At 53.4% G+C, this 23,679-nt stretch overlaps 1 protein-coding gene across 1 annotated transcript; it reads right to left on the minus strand.

Annotated features, from left to right (window-relative positions):
* Positions 1 to 22,517: 22,517 nt before the first annotated feature.
* LOC134057364 (olfactory receptor 14J1-like) lies at positions 22,518 to 23,465 on the minus strand. The gene has a single exon (XM_062514353.1). The coding sequence runs from the start codon at positions 23,448 to 23,450 to the stop codon at positions 22,518 to 22,520; it is 933 nt and encodes a 310-aa protein (XP_062370337.1). The 5' UTR covers positions 23,451 to 23,465.
* Positions 23,466 to 23,679: the final 214 nt, after the last annotated feature.

The following is a 23,679-nucleotide window of genomic DNA, read 5'->3' on the forward strand; positions in this document are numbered from 1 at the left end:
GAGGACATGGCCGGCACTGCAGAGACTGAGGGCATCACAAATACTGACACCACTGCCACTCTGAGTCAGGAACTCATTGGGGACTATTTCAAGGAGCCCTGTGTTTCTTCCCAGCCAAACGTAAGCAGCCTGAGGCCAGGGCTTGAGGCCTCACAGGAGTGCATGCCCACTCACGCCATGGTCACTGGGCCCCCTCAGTCTTTGAGGCCAGCACAGTGTGGCGGGGAGGGAAGCACTTCTTAGGGGAAGCTGGGGAGTGTCTCCCATGGACAGTGCTCCAAGTCTTGCCCACCCCCTCCAGGTGCCAGCCATGGTGAAAAGCATTCACCAGAGTCTCGTGTCCCATGCCACTGTGGGTGTCAGGCTGCGCACTGACATTTGGAGGCTGGCTGGAGAACACCCTGCTGACGTGGTGCTGACCCTCCTGCGCTGTGCCCCAACGTGTGACAGGTACGGGGTCCACGTGCCTTGAGAGCTCAGGGCTCAACAGCCTTTAGGGCCCATGGCCCTGTACAGCCTGTCCAGTGGGGTCTGCCAGACAGGCACAGAGCTCCAAGACCCTCAGGCCCCTCTGTTTCCTCAGCCTGCTGCCATGCTCCCTCCCTCCCCCTCAGGGCATTGGGGCTCTGTCACCTGGGCCCCACAGCTGTACAGGGCATGGTCCTGTGACTGAGACCCCCTGACACAGAGCTGTGATCCCACAGAGCTGCTGCAAGGATGTGGAGAGCCATAGGCTCGTCAGGACCTACAGTGGAGAAGGTGCTGCCAACACTGCTCTGTGTGATGGAGGATTGGCCTCTGCACAGCATGAGCACCTCTGATGGAGACAACAAAGACGTGTTTGCCCTGGCTGTGAGTTTCTGGAACTGGCCTCTGATCGCTCTCCACTCGCCTCTCCAGCAGCTCTCCATCCTCTCCGTGCCTCAGGCACTGGGCTGAAACCTGGGCTAGGGACAGGCTCAGGGGGCACTGGGCCCGCTGCTCCCCCTGCGTCTCCCCTCGGGCCCTGCCCCATGGACAGCTCAGCCCTGAGCGCTGTCTCGGGCTGCTTCTTTTGCAGGCCACTCTGGTGATCTGGCTAATTGTGCCTCAGTGCCAGAAGGCAATGATCCTTTATTCCTCCCGCCTGTTTGTGGCTCTGCTCTTCCACGTTGTCATCACCACACAGCAGATGCCAGAGGAAGTTGATAACTTCTGGACAGCGTGCCGGGAGGAACATCGCCTTCCCAGCCAGCCCAACAGGTCCCAGTCCCCCTGTCCTTCCCATGCCCTTGTGGCCAGCACCAGTGCTCCCAGGGTGACCTGGACTTTGCTCTGCACACAGGTTTGCGGTGCAGGCCATGAAGGCTCTGCTCTTCTGTCTGCACTATGACCCTGAGGTGATGGCCATGGAGCGCAAGCGTGGCTGGGACACGCTGCTCTGTGCTGACACCCAGCACTATGCCGTGGGTCTGCTGGCCAGGTGAGACCCCCATTTCCCCTCTGTCCCTGACATTTGTGCTCTGTGCCCATGGTGCCCCACACAGTCCCTGTGCTCATGGGCCAGAGGGATTTGTCACCAAGGGACAGCCAAGCAGACTGGAAAAGGCTGGGAGAGGAGGTGCCCAGAAGGAGCAGCCTCCCAAAATGCCCACATCAGCTCCAGGGATGCTGGGCAAAGACTGGATCTCTGTGACTCAGTCCTGAGAGAGGTTTGCCTGCCCACCTCAGTGTCTTGGTGCCTTTTCCCCCATCAGGCAGATGCGCCATGCCTCCCTCTCCGTGTGTTCTGGGATTGCACGCCGCCTGCTTGGCTGGCTCAGCAGGGAAGAGCCACGCTGGGATCTGCCTTTCCTGGTATTCCTTGTGGAGGTGAGCCCGATGGCCAGCGCTGCCTCTCTGAGCTGCCTCCCAGCTCTCTGTGGTCATCGCCACAGCTGCCTGGGACGGTGCCCGTGCCCTGTGCTGCTGTCTGGGCCCAGCCCTGTGCGGATCTGGGCTCCTGCTGGCTGGGTCCCCTGTCACTGCCCTGTGCCTTCCAGGTCCTGGACTGCTTGGATTTGACTCACTGTGCTGACAGCATCCTTGAGCTCATGTCAAGGCATATGCAGAGCAAGTGCAGGGAGAGGCGTCGCTTGGCGCTCCGAGGCTTTGTGGTGCTCAGCAAGGATCCCTCGATGGTGAGAAGGGGACAGCGGCTGAAGCTGCGCTGGGGAAAGCAGCCCCTTGGGCTGGCTGGACTTCAGGAGCTGAGGCAGATGCTCCCAGCTCTCCTGCCTCACCTCCCTGAGTTCTTCGGGACAGGCCTTTGGCCTCTGGGCCCTGCAGTTGGGGTTGCAGTGCAGGGCAGTGTTGGTGGTGCTGTCGTTCGTGGCTTCACAGCACAACCTTGTGTTCCACACAGGCCCTAAAAATGTGTAGCCTGTCTCAAAGCCTTTTGGAGCTGCTGGCTGATGCAGATGGAGAGGTGGTTGGCATGAGCCTCCACGTGTTCACCAATGTGCTCCAGGACAAAGACATCCTGATATCCAGCACCACCGCCCTGAAGCTGGCCCAGGCACTCCTGGCCCTCTTTGACAACGTAAGGCTCAGTGTCCTCAGCCACGGGCACTGGCTGCTGCCCAAAAACTTGGTGCCCTGTGGATTATTTGGGCTGTTGTTCAGGGGCTGCAGTAGTTGGTGCTGAGGTTTTTTCCTTTCCTCCAGGACAACAGCCACGTGCAGCTGCTCTCCCTTGACCTCTTCTGCAAGGTGATGGAATTGGTAGTAGACGAGGGAAAAAAGCCCCTTAAATCAACTGTGTGCCAGAGCCTACTCCCACTTTTATTGCACTGTCATGATGAAAATCGGCGTGTGGCAGAGGTGAGGACTCGTGGGCTGCTGGTGCATCCCTGGGAGGGGGCTCGGCTGCCTCCTGCCCTGGCACCTCCCGGGCTGCAGCCTCCTCCAGGCCTTGGCACAGGGACACGGGTCCTGTGCCCTGAACTGCGCTGCCATCTCCACATCTCTGCTGCTCTCCAGGCCTCTCGGGCAACGCTGCATTGTGCAACCAAATTCCTGAAGAAGAGGAATCTGGAGCAGCTGCTGAAGACGGAGCAGCTGTGGAAGTTGGCCGAGTGCCTGGTAAGGACGGCCTGGAAGCCCCAGGCTCAGGCTGGAGAAGCCCCCTGAGCGCGGTGCTCGCTGTGTGGGGCTGGCAGCTGTGGCCGTGCCCAGTGCTGCACCCAGGGGCCGCACGGGCTCTGCTCCAGGCTCCCGTGGCCCCGAGCCGGGTGCCGACGGAGCCCCGGCCCAGCGGGGCCGCGGGGCGGGTCGGCACCGCGGCTCCCCGGGCAGCACCCGGCCCTCTGCCCCTGCAGAGCCCGGCGCCAGCGGCTGCCGGCCGCGCCTCAGGGCTGGGCGGGCAGGGGAGGCCGGGGCCGGGCGCCTCAGGGCAGCGCCTGCCAAAGGGGCAGAGCCCGCCCCGACCCTTCCCTGCCTGCCGCCGCTCTCCCCAGCTGGCAGAGGACAGGAGCCGAGCGGCCCAGCACCTGCGCCAGGCCCTGCCGTACCTGCAGAGCCCCCAGGAGCCCCTGCGAGAGGCGGCCATCAGGTTCATCGGTGAGCCCGGGGTCCCTCCCCACCCACCACGGCTCGGCCCCGGCCCCGGCTGCTGCCCCGGCGGCGCCATCCGGGCCCGGCGCCGTGGAGCCCCGGCTGCCCTCGGGGCTGCTGCCGCCCTCTCCCAGCTGTGCCCTTCCTTGGGTGTCAGGAGGTGGCGAAGGCCCGGGCTGAGCCCTGCCGGGCCAGGAGGGCCAGTGGCCACAGGGCTGGCAGCGCCGCTGGCAGGGAGCTGTGCCGCTGGGGCAGTGACAGGCTCTGTGTTCCCAGGGCTCGCCGGGCAGTACTTGAGGGGGCAGAAGGAGGAGCCCCAGGCGCTCAGGGAGGGTGAGTGAGGGCAGCGGGCTGTCAGCGGGGCTGGTGGGGGGAGCTGCAATCCCTGGGCAGGGAGCTGCAATCCCTGGCCCGGCTGTGGAGGGTTTCACTCCCTGTGTGGATGAACGGTGGCGTGGATGGAGCACACAGAGATTTCAGGGACATGGGTGGGGGTATTTGTGGCCAACACCTTGCAGCTGATCCCCTTGGCCCCTCCTCTGTATTGGCCATGGAATAAGCTAGCTGGGATGGCCCTAGTAGGAAGGTCTCCTTGGATTCCCACAGATCCGGGCTCTGACCATGGCTCCTTTCCTCTCTCTTCCAGTCTTTCAAGCCCTGATGACAGACGACAGCCCGTCCCAGACAAACGTAGGAATTCAAGATACACTCAATTGAAGAGCTGCAGAACCATGCTCATCTGCTGGCTCAGAAGAACCAGCATCCCTTTAAGCTCTCCAGATGCCATGGAAGATGAGGCAACCTTGAGACCAGAAGAGACCAGCTGGAGCTCCAGGCACAGCTGAGCCTGTTGAAGTTCATGTGGCTTCAGCCCTCTCCCTGCTTGTACATAGCTCTCTCCCTCCAGCCTTCAGACACTGCCCATCCTCTCATCTTCCCTCCACTATTCCTCCCTTTTCACTGCTCCCTCCCTCCAGCCCTCACACTGTTCCTATCCCTTTTATCTCTTATATCTCATTCCACCCTTTTCACTGCTCCCTCCCTCCAGCCCTCACACTGTACCCATCCCTTTTGTCCCCTCCATCTCTTCCCTTTGCTTTGACCCCCATCAATAAAGAGTTTGGCTTCTTCACTTTGCCTGCATCTCTGTGGAGCTCAAGCGCCGCAAATCCGGAGCCCTGGGACACATGGGCTCTTCCTGCCGTTCTCTTCCACGCTGTGTTTTGTGCAGAGATGCAGAGGAACAAGGACAGATCAGGCTGGAAATATCTCTGTGCTAAAGGTCCAGTTCCACAACACTGTGGAGTTAAAGGTCTTGCTGAGCACTCTTGGAGGCCCTGGGTTTTAGAAGAGCCACTCCACCTGAGTATGCTCTGAACCCAACTGGGACGGATTCCATGGCAAGCATCCACAGAGGGCAAAGGAGACTGGAATGCTGCAAGGTTTCAACAACAGCTTCCTGAAAGCACAGCAATGCTCCATCCCTGCCCAGGTCAGGAAGAGGGCAGAACCAGAGACCATCAGGGCTTCTCAAGGAGCGTTGGGTGTGCCAAAGGACAAATGAAGCAGCAGCACAGTGCCCGAGACTCGGACGCGTGACCGTGTCAGTGTCCAGAGCGCTGTCAGGCAGTGCTGGGATCCTGAGTGCGGTTCTGGTCCCCATAAATAAGGAATCACAGCCCCTGCCCCAGACCCAGTCAGAAAGCCAAGCAAGTGAGACCAGAGGGAGGGCACCCTTCCAGTCTCTCTTGGGCATGGCTGCAAAACAGCCCCTGCTTCTTCTTCCTCCACCTGTGATTGAGGTGTGCTGATGGCAGAGCCAGCCAGGTTGTGCTCTGTGTGCCAAAGCCTGTTGAGAGGGGGAAGGAAAAGTGCTGCGTGCAGAGCAGAATCCTGTAAAGTGCTGGCAAGAGCATCCTGCAGGAGCAGAGCTCTGGTCTGTGGCCAGGAACAGCCTGGTTTTGCTGCCATGAACGCAGGCAGGACTCCAGGCAAGTGAAGAGGCAGCAGGCAGCTTGGGTTTGTAGAGGGCCTGGGGCTGCATATCTGAACCTCCGCCTGGAAACACACTTGGGGGAATATGACCTAGAGCTGGAGTGCCTGTTCTGCAGCCCTCAGGGCTCTTGGCCAGTCCAGGGCATGTGCCACCTGCCAGGGACAGCTCTCAGCCTGCCTGGCAGCTCCCCATGGACTGTGGGCAGAAGTTGGAGGTGGAAGGAGCCACCCCCATCAGGGCAGATTCCTCCTGCTCTGGAGATGCTGCTGCATGGCCAGGGCTGCTCTCAGCTCTCTCCTCAAGGCAAGGCAAAGGGGCTGTCAGGTGTGTCTGTGTCCCTGAGACTCCTGCACTGTCCCCCTGGGCATCAGCAGATGTGCCTCAGATCTGCCTCACAAAGTGCCTCCTCCTCAGCCTGCTCTGCCTACAGACAGCAGCAGCAGCACCTTGGCTTGCAGCATCTCAGTTTGTCTGAGCTGCCTTTCAGGCCCTGCTGCCAGGGAGATGCCCCTGGGCAGTGCCCTGTGCTGGGAGGGGTCTGCAGGGCAGAGCTGAGCCTCCAGGGCTGGGCTGGGCTCTGGAAGCACTGGCGGGGACAAGCCTTGGATAGAGACCAACAGCTCCCAGGAGGAACAACTCCAGGCAGCAGAGAGCCAGACTAAAGCTGGATATCCCTCCATGTCCAGATGCACAAGGAAAGACAGGATGATTCAGAGAAAATTATTATTGAACTGAAGTCTTCAAAAAGTCCACTTTATTTTTCAAGAATGCTTATGTTCATGCTGAAATAGAGGAAGGTGTAATCAGGAAATGGCACCTGTGTGGGACAGTTAGGTCTGACTGCACTGGGGTACAGGGAGCTCTGTTTTCCCTCTGGGCTCCCTAGTGTTCAGACAGAGAGTGATGCTGAAGATGATGCAGTAACTCAGCAGCAAAAACCTAAACTTAAAAATAAAAATGTGTAGTGAGGTTCCCCCATAGGAAGATAAGTAGTTTTGACTGGATTCCAGAAATTATTCCATAGGATTGAATGAGAGATATTGCTCCAAGCTTGTCAATAACGTCTTTGAACAGCCCGCAATGCCCAGAGTGCAGAAATGTCCAACAGCAGCTCCATCAGGCACTTCCTCCTGCTGGCATTGGCAGACACGCGGCAGCTGCAGCTCCTGCACTTCTGCCTCTTCCTGGGCATCTCCCTGGCTGCCCTCCTGGCCAACGGCCTCATCATCAGCGCCGTAGCCTGCGGCCACCACCTGCACACCCCCATGTTCTTCTTCCTGCTCATCCTGGCCCTCACTGACCTGGGCTCCATCTGCACCACTGTCCCCAAAGCCATGCACAATTCCCTCTGGCACACCAACAACATCTCCTACTCTGCATGTGCTGCTCAGCTCTTTTTCTTTGTGTTCTTTTTGTCAGCAGAGCTGTCTCTCCTGACCATCATGTGCTACGACCGCTACGTGTCCATCTGCAAACCCCTGCACTATGGGACCCTCCTGGGCAGCAGAGCTTGTGCCCACATGGCAGCAGCTGCCTGGGCCAGTGCCTTTCTCTATTCCCTGCTGCGCACAGCCAATACATTTTCCCTGCCCCTCTGCCAGGGAAATGCCCTGGGCCAGTTCTTCTGTGAGGTGCCCCAGATCCTCAAACTCTCCTGCTCACACTCCTACCTCAGGGAACTTGATCTTCTTGCTGTTATTGTCTGTTTAGCATCTGGGTGTTTTCTTTGGTGTTTTCTCCTATGTGCAGATCTTCAGGTTTCATGCTAAGGATCCCCTCTGAGCAGGGAAGGCACAAAGCCTTTTCCACCTGCCTTCCTCACCTGGCTGTGCTCTCCCTGTTCCTCAGCACTGGGACATTTGCTCACCTAAAGACCCCTTCAATCTCATTCCCATCCCTGGATCTTTTCCTGTCAGATCTGTACTCGGTGGTGCCTCCAGCTCTGAACCCCCAAATCTACAGCCTGAGGAAACAGGAGCTCAAGGATGGTCTGAGAAAAAACATCGTTCATGCTTTCAGAAGCAAGAAACTCTCATTCTCCTTTCTAGCTCTTACGATATTACTCATTAATGCCCACTGTGTGTCCTGTGTATTTTTTTCTTCTGGCACATGTAATGTATTTTTGTGTGTTTGTTAACAGGAAAACCTTTGTCTCTAACACTTTCATCTCAGTATTTGCATTTGTAGTGCAAATTTCAGACTATATAGTCCCAGAGCTGTATTATATACGCGGTTACACAAAATAAAGTACTCTGTATTGCCATGTTTGCCGTGACATCTTTCCTCCATGACTTCTCTGGAGCTACAGGGTCAGTGCCTCAAGGCAGAGCTGGGGAGAAGAAGGAACCCCAGTGCTGTTCACTGCCAAGGAGCCCCAAGACTTCAGCTCCACAACCTCCTCGCTATGCAGCACACAGAGGGGGCACAGGCTGCAGGAGAGATGGCCGAGGGCTGGGCAGGGCTGGCAGGGCCAGAGGCACCCAGGCCTTTGTCCCCTGGGCTCGGGCAGGGCCTCTGCAGGCCCCACAGAAGGAACTTTCCTGGCAGGGGCCGCACTTTGCTTCTGCCTCGGCCCTCCCTGAGGAGGCTGGCAGGGCTTGCAGGCTGATGCCATTTGTCCTTGCTGCCCCTGCCATCCCACTGCCCCAGCAACAGCCCCGAGCCACCCGTGAGGGACAGGCCCTGCTGTCCCAGGCCTGGGCTCAGCCTTGGCCTTTCTGCTTCCTCCAGCCAGCCCAGGCCTTGCTCAGCATTGCAGTTCCCTGCTCACAGCCTTTGGCTCCTGCAATCCTGCCCTCAAGGATCTGCTCTCCCCAGGCCCTGGGGAGCCTTGGGCACTCCCTGCCCTCACTCATGGCGGCCACTGATGCTCCAAGGCACTTGCAGTTTTGCTGCTGACTCCTGCAGCAGCTTCTTCAACCTTCTCTCAGTGCCTCAGGCTCCTGCAATCAGCCCCAAATCCCCAAATCTGGGCATCATTAAAATACACAAAGGCCTTGGGAGCTCTTTGTCTTCCTTCCATTGTCTTCAAGTCTCCAGGGCTTGTGCAGCTGCTTGCAGTCACTTTGGAGTTCTGTTAAGGGGGGAGATTTCAAAGTGCACCTCAGGATTTTTGATTTTACTCAAGGGCATATTATTTTTATTTTTCAGTTCACTACAGAGGTGACTGAAGCACTCCCCAGGTGATGTTGATGCTGAAAGTCTCCCTAGGAGTTCTGGGCACAGAGAAGAATGATCCCTGTTTGGACCACCTGCTCCTCACCCCAACCTCACCGTGTCTGACATTGCCCACCCGGGACTGACATCCTGAAAAATAAAAAAAAAATCCCTATAAATTTATTCTTATAATTACAATTAAAGTAAGCAATAAAATTATAAATATATTTTCCTCATAAAAGGAAATATTAGCAGTTTTTCATTTAATAAATGAAAAATAATTAAATTTAGTAAAGAAATTTATTTTTGTACTTCTAAAAAGAAACATTATTTTTAATTATCTAATTTTAGTTTTTATATTAAAATCTATTAATTTTTTAGAAACCAGAGAAGTTACAAGTCATTGGATCGAAGCAACACAAATCCTTTAAATTATTGGCTGTTGATTTCTCCTTCTTTATGCTAGTCTTTTTATCAGTCCTTTTGTAATCCTTTTTATGCCAATTTGGGATCTATGGAAACTTTTTTGGGGCACATTTGGGGCAGATTTGGGTCTGTGGAGGGAATTTCGAGAGAACTTGAGGGTCTGGAGGACACTTCAGGGAGCCGGGTGGGCACTGGGCAGGGCACTGAGGGATTCTGACGGACACCTCGGCGTCCGGGGGAGCTCTTGGGGATCCAGGGGGGAAAACTTGGAGGTGAGGGAGGGGAATGTGGAGCCCTTCGGGGACCGGGCGGGCACTTGGGGGGCTCGAACGGGGCTCTCTGGGGCGCGGGCCATGATGGGAGTTGTAGGTGCGGGTAGAATACTGTTCAATGGAGCCGCGGAGCATCACGGGGGTTGAAGGCGCAGCCGCAATGTCTCTCTGTCGGGCGCGGTGCATGACGGGAGCTGTAGTCCCGGAAGTGTCTCGGACGGGGCATTTGGGTCCGGCAAGGCACCTGGGGGACAATTTTGAGTCCGAGCTGTGACTTGAGGTGTTCAGGGGGGAACGTGTAAGGTTCGGGAGCATTTGGGGGGAGCTTGGGGAGGTCTAACGGGGCCCTTTATGGCGCGGAACACGGCGGGTGTTTTAAACGAGAAACTGCGTTATATGGGGCTATGGGGCCGCGGGAGGTGACAGGAGATTAATTCCCAGAAGTGATTGTAACAGGAATCTGTGGCGCTGGGAGCAATCAGGGAATCCGGAGCCGCTTTTGGGGGCTTCTGAGAGGATGGTGAGGGGGCACTTCGGGATCCTGGAGAGTGTGGGGGACGCTTATGCTACATGGGGGGAGGGGGCAGATAGCGGAGTTCTGTGGAGCGCGGGGCATGATGGACGTTGTAGTCCCAGCTCCAATGGGGCTCTAATGGGCCGCGCTGCATGATGGGAGTTATAGGCAAAAAGGAAAAGATGGCGCCGTCACCAGGCACCGCCCCCATTCCCCGATCCCCGGCGCTGATTGGCTGAGGGCAACAATGGGCGGGGGTGGGAGCAGCCCATTGCACCCCTCCAGTCCCTCCGAGTACAGCCCAGTTCATCCCCAGTACAGTTCAATACAACCCCAGAGCCTCTCCAGGCCCTCCCAATACACCTGAGTTCATTTGTATTCTCTTCCAGTTCTCCCCAGTGTCATCCATAGTACACCCACGTCATCCCCACACTGTTCAGAGTGTCCCCAGCTTGTCCCAGTATACCCCAGAATTGCTCAAAGTATTCAAAATTTGCTCCAGTATTGCCCAGTATCAGTCCCAGTATGTCCCAGTATGTCCCAGTGTGTCTCTGTGTACGCCCACAGTCCATCCCAGTCCACCCAGATTCCCCCTCAGCATTCCCAGTGTTCCCCAGTGTGTCCCAGTCCTCCCCAGGGTTTCCAAGGTAAATTAAACGTCTCATTGTTGCCATGGCACCCAAACCCAGCAGTGGGGTCAGTGCAGTGTCCATGGCCACAGCCCCTGGCAGTGCCCAGTGCAGGTTGGGATGATGATCCACCCTCACAGCTGGCCCAGGGCAGCTCTGCAGTGGTTTTGGTGGCACCTTGGGCTGGCACACACCTGAGAAGTGTGTCTGTTTGCAGTGGGGGAAATTAGAAGATTGCTTCAAGAAAAGAGGAAAACCCCTCTTTGCCAGATCTCCTGAGGAGTGACCCTGGATCAGTATCGGTCACTGAATGCTGCAATCACCTCTGCTCTCTAGAGAACAGTAATAAAAAGGACACCATTTAAAATAGGAATGTGGTTACATTTCCTAGAAGTTCTTCTTGTAATATTTGTCCTTAACTGAAGTTGAAACTTTCCTCATCAACTGCACCAGACCAGAGGGAAATCAAGGCAGAGCTGTGGTTTGTTAGGAAACCTCTCAAGAGCTCCAAGTCACAATCAAAGTCCAAAGTTTCTTTTACTTTTAATGGTTCCCACTGAGGGACACAACTGAGAAAGTGTGCCCAGGTTGCAGTCAGAGCAGGAAATTGGAGGCAGTGATGACAGGAGGGGACAAAGAGAAGCCAAGTCTTGGTGGCCTGGGGCACAGCAGGGTCTGTGCCAGCAAGGGCTGTGAGCAGACACCTTGTCCTGAGCCACTGGGGCCTCCTGGCACAGCCCCAGCAAGGCTGGGCACTGTCAGCCCTTGTCCTGCCCTCAGCATCCCCCCACATGCCAGTGGCCTCAGGGATCTGCTGGGACCAGTCCCTGGGGAGCCTTGGTCAGGAATGGCCCTGGGGGCTCCTTCATGCTCCCAGGGACTGCAGGTTTTTCCATGGACTTTGGGTTTTGCTTTTGCCTTGGAGTCTCTGAGAGCTTTGTGCAATCATGGCCTCCCATTTTCTGCTTTAATTAGTCTCTTGAGAGCCTTTCTCAGTAACAACACTCAGTGGGGCTCATTGGATCTTTAAGATACTTCAATTTTTGAGGTACTTTCCTTTGTCCTTTCTTCTTTAAGCCTGGGAGGTTTTTGTGCAATCATGGCCTCCAGTTCTCTCCTCCAAGGAGTCAAAGAGGATCCTGTTGGGGATGGACCTCAGTGGGACCCATTAATGCTTTGAGACAGGTTGGGTTTTAATTCTGACTCTCAGTCTTGGAAGGATAACTGCAATCTCCTCTCAGGCCCTGAGGTTCAAGGGCTCAGCACCAAATGCACCACGGGGCTCACTGGGATCAAGCAATTCCTGACAAACCACGGCTCTGCCTTGATTTCCCTCTGGTCTGGTGCAGTTCATCAGGAAGGTTTTCAAATCCACTTAGGGAGAAATATTTCAAAGAGTTTCTAAGAAATATCCATTCCTATTTTGAATGAATCGTTTTAAATAATGTTCTGTTTAGAGCAGAGTTGACTGCAGCACTCTGTGACTGATATTGATCCAGGGTCTTTCCTCAGGAGGTCAGTCCTGCTCAGAGGAGCTGTGACTTGAGGTCTGACCCAGTGTGGACAACCTTGGTCCATATTCCCCAACTCCATCCTGTCTGTCCTCCCTCATCTGGGATCTGCTTTGCTTGGAGAACTGGCTGCACTCAGACAGAGACAGGATTTTCCTTTACTTTTTTTAGAAGAATCTAGAATTCCTAACTTTCTCCATTAAAAACAGAGTCACTCCTCAGGTGTGTGCCAGCCCAAGGTGCCACCAAGAAGGTTCCCCTTCCCAACGACAGAACGCTGGAAAGAATGTTTAAGACCTTTGAACTCCTTGGTTCCCTGAGGCCTTGCAGTGTCACAAAGGTCCCTTGGTTCCATGAGGTTCATTGGTGTCACCATGGTCTCTCTCCCTGGCTCCAGGAGGTTCACTGGTGTCACCATGGTCTCTCTCCTTGGTTCCAGGAGCCATCACAATGTCACAACAGCCCCCTGGTTCCATGAGGTTCCTGCAGCAGGACTTCCCCTGTGGCACAGCACAGCTCATCTGTTCTGTCCATCAGCTGGGCCATCACTCAGGGCATCTTCCCCCTCTCAGCAATTGCTGACATAACCCAGGCTGGACATCTGTCCTGTGCTGAGTTATCTCTGGTGCCAGGGAGGTGGAATTCCCAGCTGTCCATGAACATCCTGCCTTGAGAGCAGACTGAAGGGAGGGAGATAAGCCTTGAATTTCTGAGTGACACACACTTCACTGTACAAACTATAAAATATACACAAAACATTCACCATACAAAACTCTTCTGCATAGTCCCTGGAAACAGGTAGGGCTTCACTCCCAAGTCTGAATGATGAATCTTTGTGGTTCCTTTTCTGGAAGCTGAGTGAAAGGGCTCCATGTGCACTCCCTCATCAGTTCAGTGGTAAGTTACATTGACTCCTGATCTCTGCTATTTCTTCACTAGCTGTAATATAGGTAACTTTATTGTGCACTGGGTTTGTATCTACCTGTACTTCTTTGGTTTATGCTGGGCAGTAAGTAGTCCATTTAACATCTCTTGTCTGTTAATCTTGAGTCCATGCCGTAAACAATTCATTTTATAATAGACCTAAATTTCCATTCTCTAGAACTTGTAGGCAAGAACAATTTGGGGTTCAGGTATCCTGAAAGAGAGCTACTGCCAGAAACCTGACCAAAACGCAGGCCTTGTCTAAGCTTTCACTCAATTTGTAACATATTTCATTTCAAAATAATGAGCAAGAATATATGGTTTTCCCATTAATTCTTTTCCAGTTTATAGATTGATCTCAGCAATTTCCAGCAGACATTGACCCCCAGCACCTCCTCATGCATTCTGAGCAGATATGAACATCCAGACCCTTTATGGCTGACAATCAATCACACTCTGTCCCTACCCCCACCCCACCATTTCCCTCATCCAAGCCCTGGCACTCAGAGCAGCCCAGTGCAAATCTGAGCTTCCTCCAGTCCAGGCTGTGCCTGCAGCTTTCAGCTCCTTGGCACCAAGTCCCAGTTGCTTTCCTTGGAGAAGGATCTGCCCCAGACACAGAGGGATGTTCATTTGGGGTCAGCAAACAGAAGCCAAGGCAGGCCCAGCTCCATGGCAAACACAAGTGCAGCCCAAGGAGTGCTGGGCAATGGAGCCACATGCAGGGGTGTCCCCAGGGCTCAGGACTGGGGCCAGGGCAGTTCAAGGTGTTCCTTGCTGATGTGGACCAGGCCATGGAGGGCACCCTGAGTCAGTGTCCAGGGGAGCCCAAGCTGGCTGGGAGTGTGGCTGTGCTGCAGGGCAGCAAGCTCTGCACAGGGATCTGGCCAGGCTGGAGCCATGGGCCCAGGACAATTGGATGAGCTTCAGCAAGGCCAAGGGCCGGCTCCTGCCCTGGGCTCACAACCACCCCAAATACCTGGCTGTGCCCTGCCCCTGATCCCCACAGCCTGTCCTGTTTCCTTCATGCCTGCATTGCCAGGGACTTTGTGGGACAAGGGAGCTCTGCTGTGGCTGTGGAGGGAGGTGCAAGAGGCACCAGTGCAATGGGCACCACAGCTCATCAAGTTTGTGTCCTTTGGGGGTCAGGAACTGCTGAGACTCTGAGGCACAGAAAGGTTTCTCTTCATGGCCAACGTAAAATAATGTAGCAACTATAAAATTTAATGAAGATCAAAATTCTTCCCTCATCTCTGCAATATCAAAGCCGTGCCTAATATTTCTTCCATGCACAAGGGATTTCCATGCAGGAGCAATTTTAGACAAAGACATTAGAAAAAGCTGATTCTGTGACAGATGTAAACACAATTAAGATGTTGACTGATGTGGAATGACCAGAGAACAACTGGAGAAGGAAATCTGGGAGCAATGGGAAGGCCACAGAACCAGCTGATCTAGTGAAGAGTCATCCTTAGACACGGCCATTTAAACAGGAGTGGTGGAAACATCCAAATGAAGAGGGATATGAAATAATAGACAGTACAGTGGTAACACAGGTAGAGGGGAAGGGCAGGATTTCTTCTCCTGCCATCAGTACACATCCAGGAAATTTCTGTTTTCTCCTGGTGGGAAAACTTGGACGTTTCTTCAAGTACTTAAATGCCCCAACTTATGACATGTGGTCATGAACCTCGCAAGCTGCAGGTCCCCAACATCACCAGGACTGCTCCTGTCCCATAAAAATCTGCTGTGGCCCATTCCAAAATAGGGATTAACATGGAAAATATTTTATCAAGTCTGCAGAAACTGGGTCAGACCAAGTGGTTCAAGGCTGGATTTGGTCTGAAACTGGAAATCCCAAAAGACAGAGACAGAGCATCATTTCAGAACCTGTCTGAGCCCATGGGAACAAAGGTTTTCCACATGTCCTGTCTGATCTCCCCTCTTTCCCTCTTTCCACGCATTGTCTTTTGTCTCCCCCCAGAGCCCCCCGGTGAAGATCCTGGCTCTGTGTTCTCCATCAGCTCCTGGCTGGCACTGCCAGGCTGGGATGAGGAGCCCCTCAGCCTTCCCTGCTCCGGGCTGGACAAGCCCAGCTCCCTCAGCCTCTGCTCACAGCCAAAGGGCTCCAGCCCCACCTTGGAGGCCCTTCCCTCACCCTGCTCCAGCTGCCAGACATCTTTCCTGCCCTGGGCAACCCAAACCAGGTCCCAGTGCCCTGGATAATCCACGTCCTTGATGTCCTGGTCCCACAGCCCTGGGTGCTCCTGCCCTGCCTCGCTGCCAGGGCACACGGCTGCCTCCTGCCCAGCTCCTGCCCACCAGGAGTTTTCTGACAGGGCCTGGTGGATACAGGGAGGGCTGTGGATGTTGTCTACTTGAACTTTAGCCTTTGACAGCATATCCCACAGCATTCCCTGGAAAAGCTGAAGCCTGTGGCTTGGAGCGGTTCACCCCTCCCTGGGCTAAGAACTGGATGGACATCGGGGCTCAGAGAGTGGTGGGGAATGGTGCCACATGCAGCGTGTGTGCAGTGGTGTCCTGCAGGGATCAGTGTGGGCCCAGTCCTGTTTAACATCTTTATTGATGATGTGGAGAAGGGAGCACAGTGCACCATCAGCAAATGTGCAGATGGCACCAAGCTGGGTGTGAGTGTGGATGTGCTGGAGGGTAGGAGAGCTCTGCAGAGGGACCTGGACAGGCTGGATCCAGGGCCCAAATCCAACAGGGTGAGGTTTAACAAGACCAAGAGCTGGGTCCTGCACCTTGACCACAACAACCCCTGCAGTGCTCCAGGCTGGGGACAGAGTGGCTGGAGAGGGGCCAGGCAGAAAGGGACCTGGGGGCAGTGATGGACAGCAGGGTGGACATGAGCCAGCAGTGTGCCCAGGTGGGCAATGGCACCTGGCCTGGATCAGGAATGGTGTGGCCAGCTGTGCCATCACTGATCTGTCCCCAGCTCTGCACACAGACATTGCTGCTGCAGCTCCAGGGAAGGGAACACAAGGAGCATCTGTCATGAAAAGGCTTTTGGGATATCCTTTATTTCATTTCAAACCACCAAGAGCAGAGCTCAGCATTGACACAGTGTGTGGGTCACAGTAAAGGTGGATAGGAAATAAAATAGGAGAGATGGCAGAAACAAGGTGCCTAGTTTATGGACAATATTAAAAACTGAAAACAGAGGAAAAAAACAGTGAAGGAAATAAAAAAAACAGTAACAAAACCAAGAGAACTATCAAAGATTAGTTATTACAAGAGCTATGCAGAAATTTTCTACAACTGAAATGGTTCCTAAATTGTCCATTCATCAGTCTCCACAGTGCAGCCTTGAGCTCCTGTTCAGAGCTGGAGGCACCACTGAGTACAGAACTGACAGGGACAGATCCAGGGATGGGGAGGAGATGGAGGGGAGATTCAGGTAGGTAAATGTGGCAGTGCTGAGGAACAGGGAGAGCACAGCCAGGGGAGCGAGGCAGGTGGAAAAGGCTTTGTGCTGTCCCTGCTCAGAGGGGATCCTCAGCACAGCCCTGAAGATCTGCACATAGGAGAAAACAATGAACACAAAACATCCAGAAGTTAAACAGGCACTATCAGCAATGACCCCGAGTTCCCTGAGATAGGATTTGGAGCAGGAGAGCTTGAGGATATGAGGGATTTCACAGAAGAACTGGCCCAGGGCATTGCCCTTGCACAGGGGCAGGGAAAATGTATTGGCTGTGTGCAGCAGAGCATAGAGAAAGGCACTGGCCCAGTACTGGGAGGTACCAAGGAGACCACTGAGATACTGCAGATCCAAGGACACCATGGTGACACTGTGGAACCTGATGGAACCGTGGACATTGTGACACAGCAGGGCCTCATGGAACCAAGGAGTGAATTGTGACTCTTCCAAACCTCATCGAACCAAGGGACCTTTGTGACACTGCAGGGCAGTATGGAATCATGGAGACCCTTGTGACACTACACGGTGCCATGGAAGCAAGGGGCCATTGGGGCACTCTGGGGCCTCCTGGGACCAAGGGGCAGTTTTGGTACCATGGAAATCGTGGCAATTGTGGCACCATGGAGCCAAGGAGATCATTGTGACACTACAGGACCCCATGGAACTAAGGATTCATGGAACAGTGTGGGGCACATGGAACCTAGGGGCCACTGTGACATTGTGGGGTCTCATGGAATTAAAGAGAACTTTGTGACACTGCAGGGCTTTGTGGAACCAAGGGGAAGCTGTGACACTGTGGGGCTTCATGGAGCCAAGGAGAGCATTGTTAGCTGGAACCTAATGGAATTGTTGGACATGATACAAATTTTAATTTTTTTTAATGTAACTTCAGTCAGGGGTTGGTTTGCCTTTGCCCAGGGGAAGGGGAATTGAAATTTCTCTTCAAAAGACTCTGTTCACTGAGGTTGACCTGATGAGTTTAACATCTACAGATTGGGAATAGACAGGAGATACACAGGAGGTAAACAAACATTAATGAACATCACCCCCAGTGTGGGTGGAGATACCTGGTCTGGGAAAAGATTGGAAGACAGTGAAAGAATGAGGGGTTAATTCACATCAAAGGCAAAGGAATCAATAATCAATAGGAGGTCCAATCTTAAGAGCTGTGCAATTTAAGGTCAGTATTTTTTTTTCAGAAACAGGCATTTCTTAGGGTTTTGTCTGTATAAATATGTGAAAAGCCTAGTAAAGAACCATGTGTGATGGAATGATTTTCACGGTGAAACGCCGGCAAGTGTGATTGGAATGATTTCTGTTGCACATGCTGGCCACAAAAACACCCTGGCCGGAATAAAGAAATGCCTAAATTCTCTAACACTGAGATGTTGTTGGGGAGTTTCTGTTTTTCATGCAGTTTCAATGTCAGTCCCTCTGAGCTTCCATCACCAACACAGGCTCATCATGGGCTCCTTAGAGGACATAATTGGAGAAGTTTTCCTGTTTGTGAGGAAAGAATGGAAAAGCCTGAGCAGGTTTCCTAAACAACAAAGCCCCACTCAGGAACCACATGCTCAGTACAGGCTGCCTGGAATGATGTCACCTTTCTACAAGGGAAAGTGTGACCAGAAATGATCTCTGTTATCAGAATTCTCTGACTCTTTCAGCTGAATTCTCTGTCCCTGTCATTTCCCTGTGTCTCTGTTGCAGATGGAAGCTGCTGGTGCCATTCTCACCTTTAACCCCTCTTTGGAATGCAGACAGATGTTCCCAGCTGTGTTAAGCAGGTGTTGCTCAATGTTTATGCAAAGCTTTTGTATCCTCGTGGAACCAAGGAGACCCTTGTGACACAGCAGGGGCTCATGGAACCAAGGAGACAATGGTGACAGCTCGGAGCCTCCCAGAAACAAGGCTCCATTGTGACACTGAGGGGAATTAGGGGATCAAGGAGACCCTTGTGACACAGCGAGGCCACATGGAACCAATGGTCCATGGTGACAATGCAGATCCAAGGAGACCATGGTGACACTGTGGGACCTCATGGATCCAAGGGGCCCTTGTGACACTGAAGAACTTCATGGAACCCAGGGTCCAGTGTGACACAGCAGCACCTCATTGGAACAAAGGAACCATTGTTGGCAGCACAGAAACTCATGGAGCCAAGGGGTCGTGGTGACACAGCAGGGCCACATGGAACCATGGAGACCTGTGACATTTGGGAACCTTATGGAACCGAGGGTCCACTGTGACACTGCAGAAACAAGGAGACCATTGTTGACACTATGGAAACAATGGAACCAAGCAGCCATTGTGACACTCCATGGCCTCGTTGAACCAGGGAGATCATTGAGACACTCCAGAACCTCATGGCACTGAGGGTTTATTGTGACACAGCAGGGTCCCATGGAGCCAATTGTTCATTGTGACAATGCAGATCCCAGGAGACCATGGCAATACCACGGAACCTCATGGAACCAAGGGGCCATTGTGACACTGCAGGGTCTCACTGGAACAAAGGACGTGGTTGATAGGACAGAAGCTCATGGAAACCATGGGACATTGTGACACTGCAGAGCCTGATGGAACCAAATAGACCTCTGTGGCACTGAGGAACCTCATGGAACCAAGGAGACCACTGTGGCACTGAGGAACCTCATGGAACCAAGGAGACCACTGTGACACTGAGGAACTTCATGGAACCAAGGAGAACACTGTGACACTGAGGAGCCTCATGGAACCAAGCAGCCATTTTCACACTGCAGAACCAAGTAGACCATTTCTGACAGCACAAAACCTCGTGGAACTGAGGAGCCATTGTTATGCAGTGAGGCTTTGGGGAACCAAGGGGCCATTGTGACACTGTGGGGACCCATGGAACCAAATATTCATTGTGACACTGTGGGGCTGCTTGTAACCAACTGTCCTTTGTGATACTGCAGATCCAAGAGACCGTGGAGACACCATGGCAGTTCATGGAACCAAGGGGATGTTGTGACACACCAAGGCCTCGTGGAACCAAGGAGAGCATTGTGGCAGTGCAGAACCAAGGAGGCCATTTTGACAATAAGGACCCTAATGGAACCAAGGGTCCATGGTCATAGAGCAGGACCTCATGGAACCAAGGGGCCATTGTGAAAACGTGCAAGGGCCATAATGGAGTCAAGGAAATCACTTATAGTGAAACCCACGGGATAGAAACTCCTGAACACAGTTTTGAGTATTTGGAAACAGATATTCTTTATTATACCATGGTGGTCACTCAGGGGCAATTATTCATCCATTCAAGTGCACTGAGCATCGAATGAAGAGAGATTATATCAGACACACTGATAATGTATTCATGAGCTATCCCCAACTCCTCTGACTTTAGCTGACATATTTATACCCCTTATCACAAGTCCTTATATGTTTCTGTGAGGTCTGTATTCAACATCTGGTGTCCTTGTGAGGGGGCTGTTCCTCAATCCCTGCTTTTGAAAAATGGCAATTTCCTTGTTTTGCATAATTTCTGCTTTATCAGCCTTGTAGAGATAAGCTGGCATCCTGCTTGCAATTTTGTGTGGCTTCTGTTTGCCTCAGCTACATCCTTTATCCATTTCTCCAAGGCTGTGCTGTTCTGTTCTACTGTCCTTGATAAGAGTAAATGTTGTTCTGTTCTCCTGTCCTTGTCACAGTGCTCACCCTGCATGAGGGGTGTCTGCAACCCCCTCCAACCTCTGGGCTTGGGGTGGGTAAGTGTTCCTGAGGGAACAGGGATGGGACAGCTGGGCTGGACTGACCCAAGGGATGTTCCATTCCATGTCACACCATGATCAGAAATAAACTGAGAGAAATGGGGGGCAAGGGCTGTAGGGGATTGATTTCTATTTAGAGACATTTTTCTTTCCAAACAGCACTGATATAGACAAAATCCTCTCCTGTCACAAGGTGTTTAAACATTTTCCACTGATAGGAGATTTCCCCTGGATTTGCTTACCTTCTGTTTGGCCTTTGCTTTATGTGGTTGGTTTGTTTGTGGGATTTTTGTCTTGCTGTGCGTACGTTTGGACAGCATTTTTTGGTAGGGTTTTTTTGTTGGATTTGGGTTTTTCCACTTCAAACTGCCTTTCTTTAGATGCATAAGTTTTTTTCTGCCTTTTCTACTGGATTGGTTGCTACCTGACATCAAGACAAATTTACCCAACTCAATCATCTTGCCCAATTATGTTCCGCTGTCACCATTAACTGGATGAGTTTGGTCACAGACTCCCTGTAGCATGGGAATATCCACAAACAAAGGAATTGAAAGTGCATTTCATGCCATTGTAGCGATAATAGAAATGTTCCACGGTGGTGGTCAAGGGCTGGTCACTGAGGGATGTCACCAGGGAGTGGCTGCCAAGAGGACTCTGTCCCATGGGTGACATTTGACCCTGACTGTTCAGCCAAATTCCCAGACACCCCATGTCCCACTCCTGCAGCCCAGCTCTCTCCAGTCTGGCTCTGAGGAGAGCACAGCAGACCATGTCACAGGCCTGGCTGAAGTCTGGGCACACAACATCCCCTTCTTTTCCCTCCCACGGGGGCTCTGCAATCCCTGCCTTGTGCTGCCAGTGCCTGCAATGGCTGCAGGAGGATTTGCCACATGCCCTTCCCTGCTGAGCCTGACCAGTCTGTGACTGTCCCAGTGTCCCTCCCTGCCCTGTTTGCAGACTGGTTCCATGTCTGCCCTTCCCAAGTGCCCAGGACCCTCTGGGATGGCTCTGCCCTTTCCAAGGGGTTTGAGAGAGGTCTCACAGTGACACTGCCCAGCCTTGTCAACATCCCTGACACCAGAGGCCTTTTCCACATCCCTCAGTTCCAGGTCAGTGCCCAGAACACAGCACAGCTCTGTCCAGGTCCTTGGGGTGGTTCAGAAGGGAGGCAGCTCTGATTTCTCCCCACCCCAATGGTCTCTCTGTGCTGTCCTTGGCTGTCCTGGAGCTTCCCTGCCCTGGATGTTTCTCTGTCTTTATACAGTCCTAACCATGGCCCAATACTGAGTTCAGGTGTTTTTCCAGGGTGAAGTGGCCTCAAGGCACTGTTTGTGTCCCCAGAACTGTGCCCCCCCGAGTGCTGATGATGGTGTTTGTGCTCACTCAGGTTCATCTCCCCACACAAACACAGCACTCTGCTGAAATCTCCTCAGTACAGAGCAAACATGGCCTGCTGGCCTGCTCACTTGGTGTCCCTCCATGCAGGGACAAACAGCCTCCTGCAGGTGGGGCAGAGTCCAGTGCTGGGTTTGGTGGTGGCAGGGGCTGGTGTGGGACAATTGCCCTGGGGCACCTTCCCAGGCTGTGCCCAGAAGAAAGACACAGCCCAGGCCCTGCTCTGCTGCTCCCTCAGGTCCATCCCAGGAGCTCTGGCTGTGCCAGGACACTGCTGTGTGCCCCCTGCACACTGTCCCTCTGCCCCAGGCACTGGGCTCTGCTTTGCCAGGGCATTCCTGGAGCACATTGCTGACAGCAGCTCTGGAGGAGGGCAAAGCCTTCCTGGCCTGCCCTCAGGAGATGCCCTTTGCTGATGGAGCTGCTGTGCTGCAGCCCAGCTGTGTCCCAGCTGTGCCCATGGGCTGTCCCTGCCTGCGGTCACAGCACGGACACACAGCAGGACAGTGCCCAAGCTGCCGGAGCACTGCGGCCTTACAGCCACAGAAGGGCTGGGAAGGAGAGGGTGGAGTTGGGGGGAGCAGGTGTGGGAAGAGCCAGGGCCATTGTCCCTGGCTGTGCTGCTGTGCTGGGAGTCTGATCCCTCCACCTCTGCTCACAGGCACTGCCCCTGTGCAGACAGAGAAAGGCTGGGGAAGCATCTTGGACTCAGAGGACAGGGCCAGTTTTTATTTAAAGGCAAAGGGAACAGACCTCCTGCAAGATTTGTGTTTCCAAAGAAGGGTAGATACTAATGTACAAATGCAAAGATTAATAATATAGTATTTTGTAAGAAACATTACAATAGAAAAAAAGTATCATAGAAAAAATGGACAAATACAGGGGAAAAAAGGCTGAGATTTTAGAGAGTTAAATTCTGAAAGTTCTGCAGCAGAAGAGAGTTTAATGCTTCTGAAAATACCGACTCATCAATTTTCTCAATGCAGCCTTGAGCTCCTGGTTCCTCAGGCTGTAGATGAGGGGGTTCAGGGCTGGAGGCACCACCGAGTACAGAACTGACAGGGACAGATCCAGGGATGGGGAGGAGATGGAGGCAGGCTTCAGGTAGGTAAACACTGCAGTGCTAATAAACAGAGAGACCACAGCCAGGTGAGGGAGGCAGGTGGAAAAGGCTTTGTGCCTTCCCTGCTCAGAGGGGATCCTCAGCACAGCCCTGAAGATTTGCACATAGGAGAAAACAATGAACACAAAACAACCAAATCCTAAACAGGCACTAACTGCAATGAGCCCAAGTTCCCTGAGGTAGGAGTGTGAGCAGGAGAGTTTGAGGATCTGTGGGATTTCACAGAAGAACTGGCCCAGGGCATTGCCATGGCACAGGGGCAGGGAAAATGTATTGGCTGTGTGCAGCAGAGCATTGAGAAAGGCACTGGCCCAGGCAGCTGCTGCCATGTGGGCACAAGCTCTGCTGCCCAGGAGGGTCCCATAGTGCAGGGGTTTGCAGATGGACACGTAGCGGTCGTAGCACATGATGGTCAGGAGGAAATACTCCGCTGCAAGAAATAGCATAAGAGAAAACACCTGAGCAGCACATGCAGAGTAGGAGATGTTGTTGGTGTGCCAGAGGGAATTGTGCATGGCTTTGGGGACAGTGGTGCAGATGGAGCCCAGGTCAGTGAGGGCCAGGTTGAGCAGGAAGAAGAACATGGGGGTGTGCAGGTGGTGGCCGCAGGCTACGGCGCTGATGATGAGGCCGTTGGCCAGGAGGGCAGCCAGGGAGATGCCCAGGAAGAGGCAGAAGTGCAGGAGCTGCAGCTGCCGCGTGTCTGCCAATGCCAGCAGGAGGAAGTGCCTGAAGGAGCTGCTGTTGGACATTTCTGCACTCTGGGCATTGTGGGCTGTTCAAAGAAGTTATTGACAAGCTTGGGGCAATATCTCTCATTCAATCCTCTAGTATAATTTCTGGAATCCAGTCAAAGCTACTTATCTTCCTATGGGGAAACCTCACTACACATTTTTATTTTTAAGTTTAGGTTTTTGCTGCTGATTTAATGCATCATCTTCAGCATCACTCTAAGTCTGAACACTAGGGAGCCCAGAGGGA

The sequence above is a fragment of the Cinclus cinclus genome, unplaced genomic scaffold (genome assembly GCF_963662255.1).
Source record: "Cinclus cinclus unplaced genomic scaffold, bCinCin1.1 SCAFFOLD_32, whole genome shotgun sequence".
NCBI lineage: Eukaryota > Metazoa > Chordata > Aves > Passeriformes > Cinclidae > Cinclus > Cinclus cinclus.

What these genes read in the sequence shown, in the direction of transcription:
- LOC134057364 (XM_062514353.1), bottom strand. Translation starts at nt 23,450, where the DNA reads ATGTCCAACAGCAGCTCCTTCAGGCACTTCCTCCTGCTGGCATTGGCA.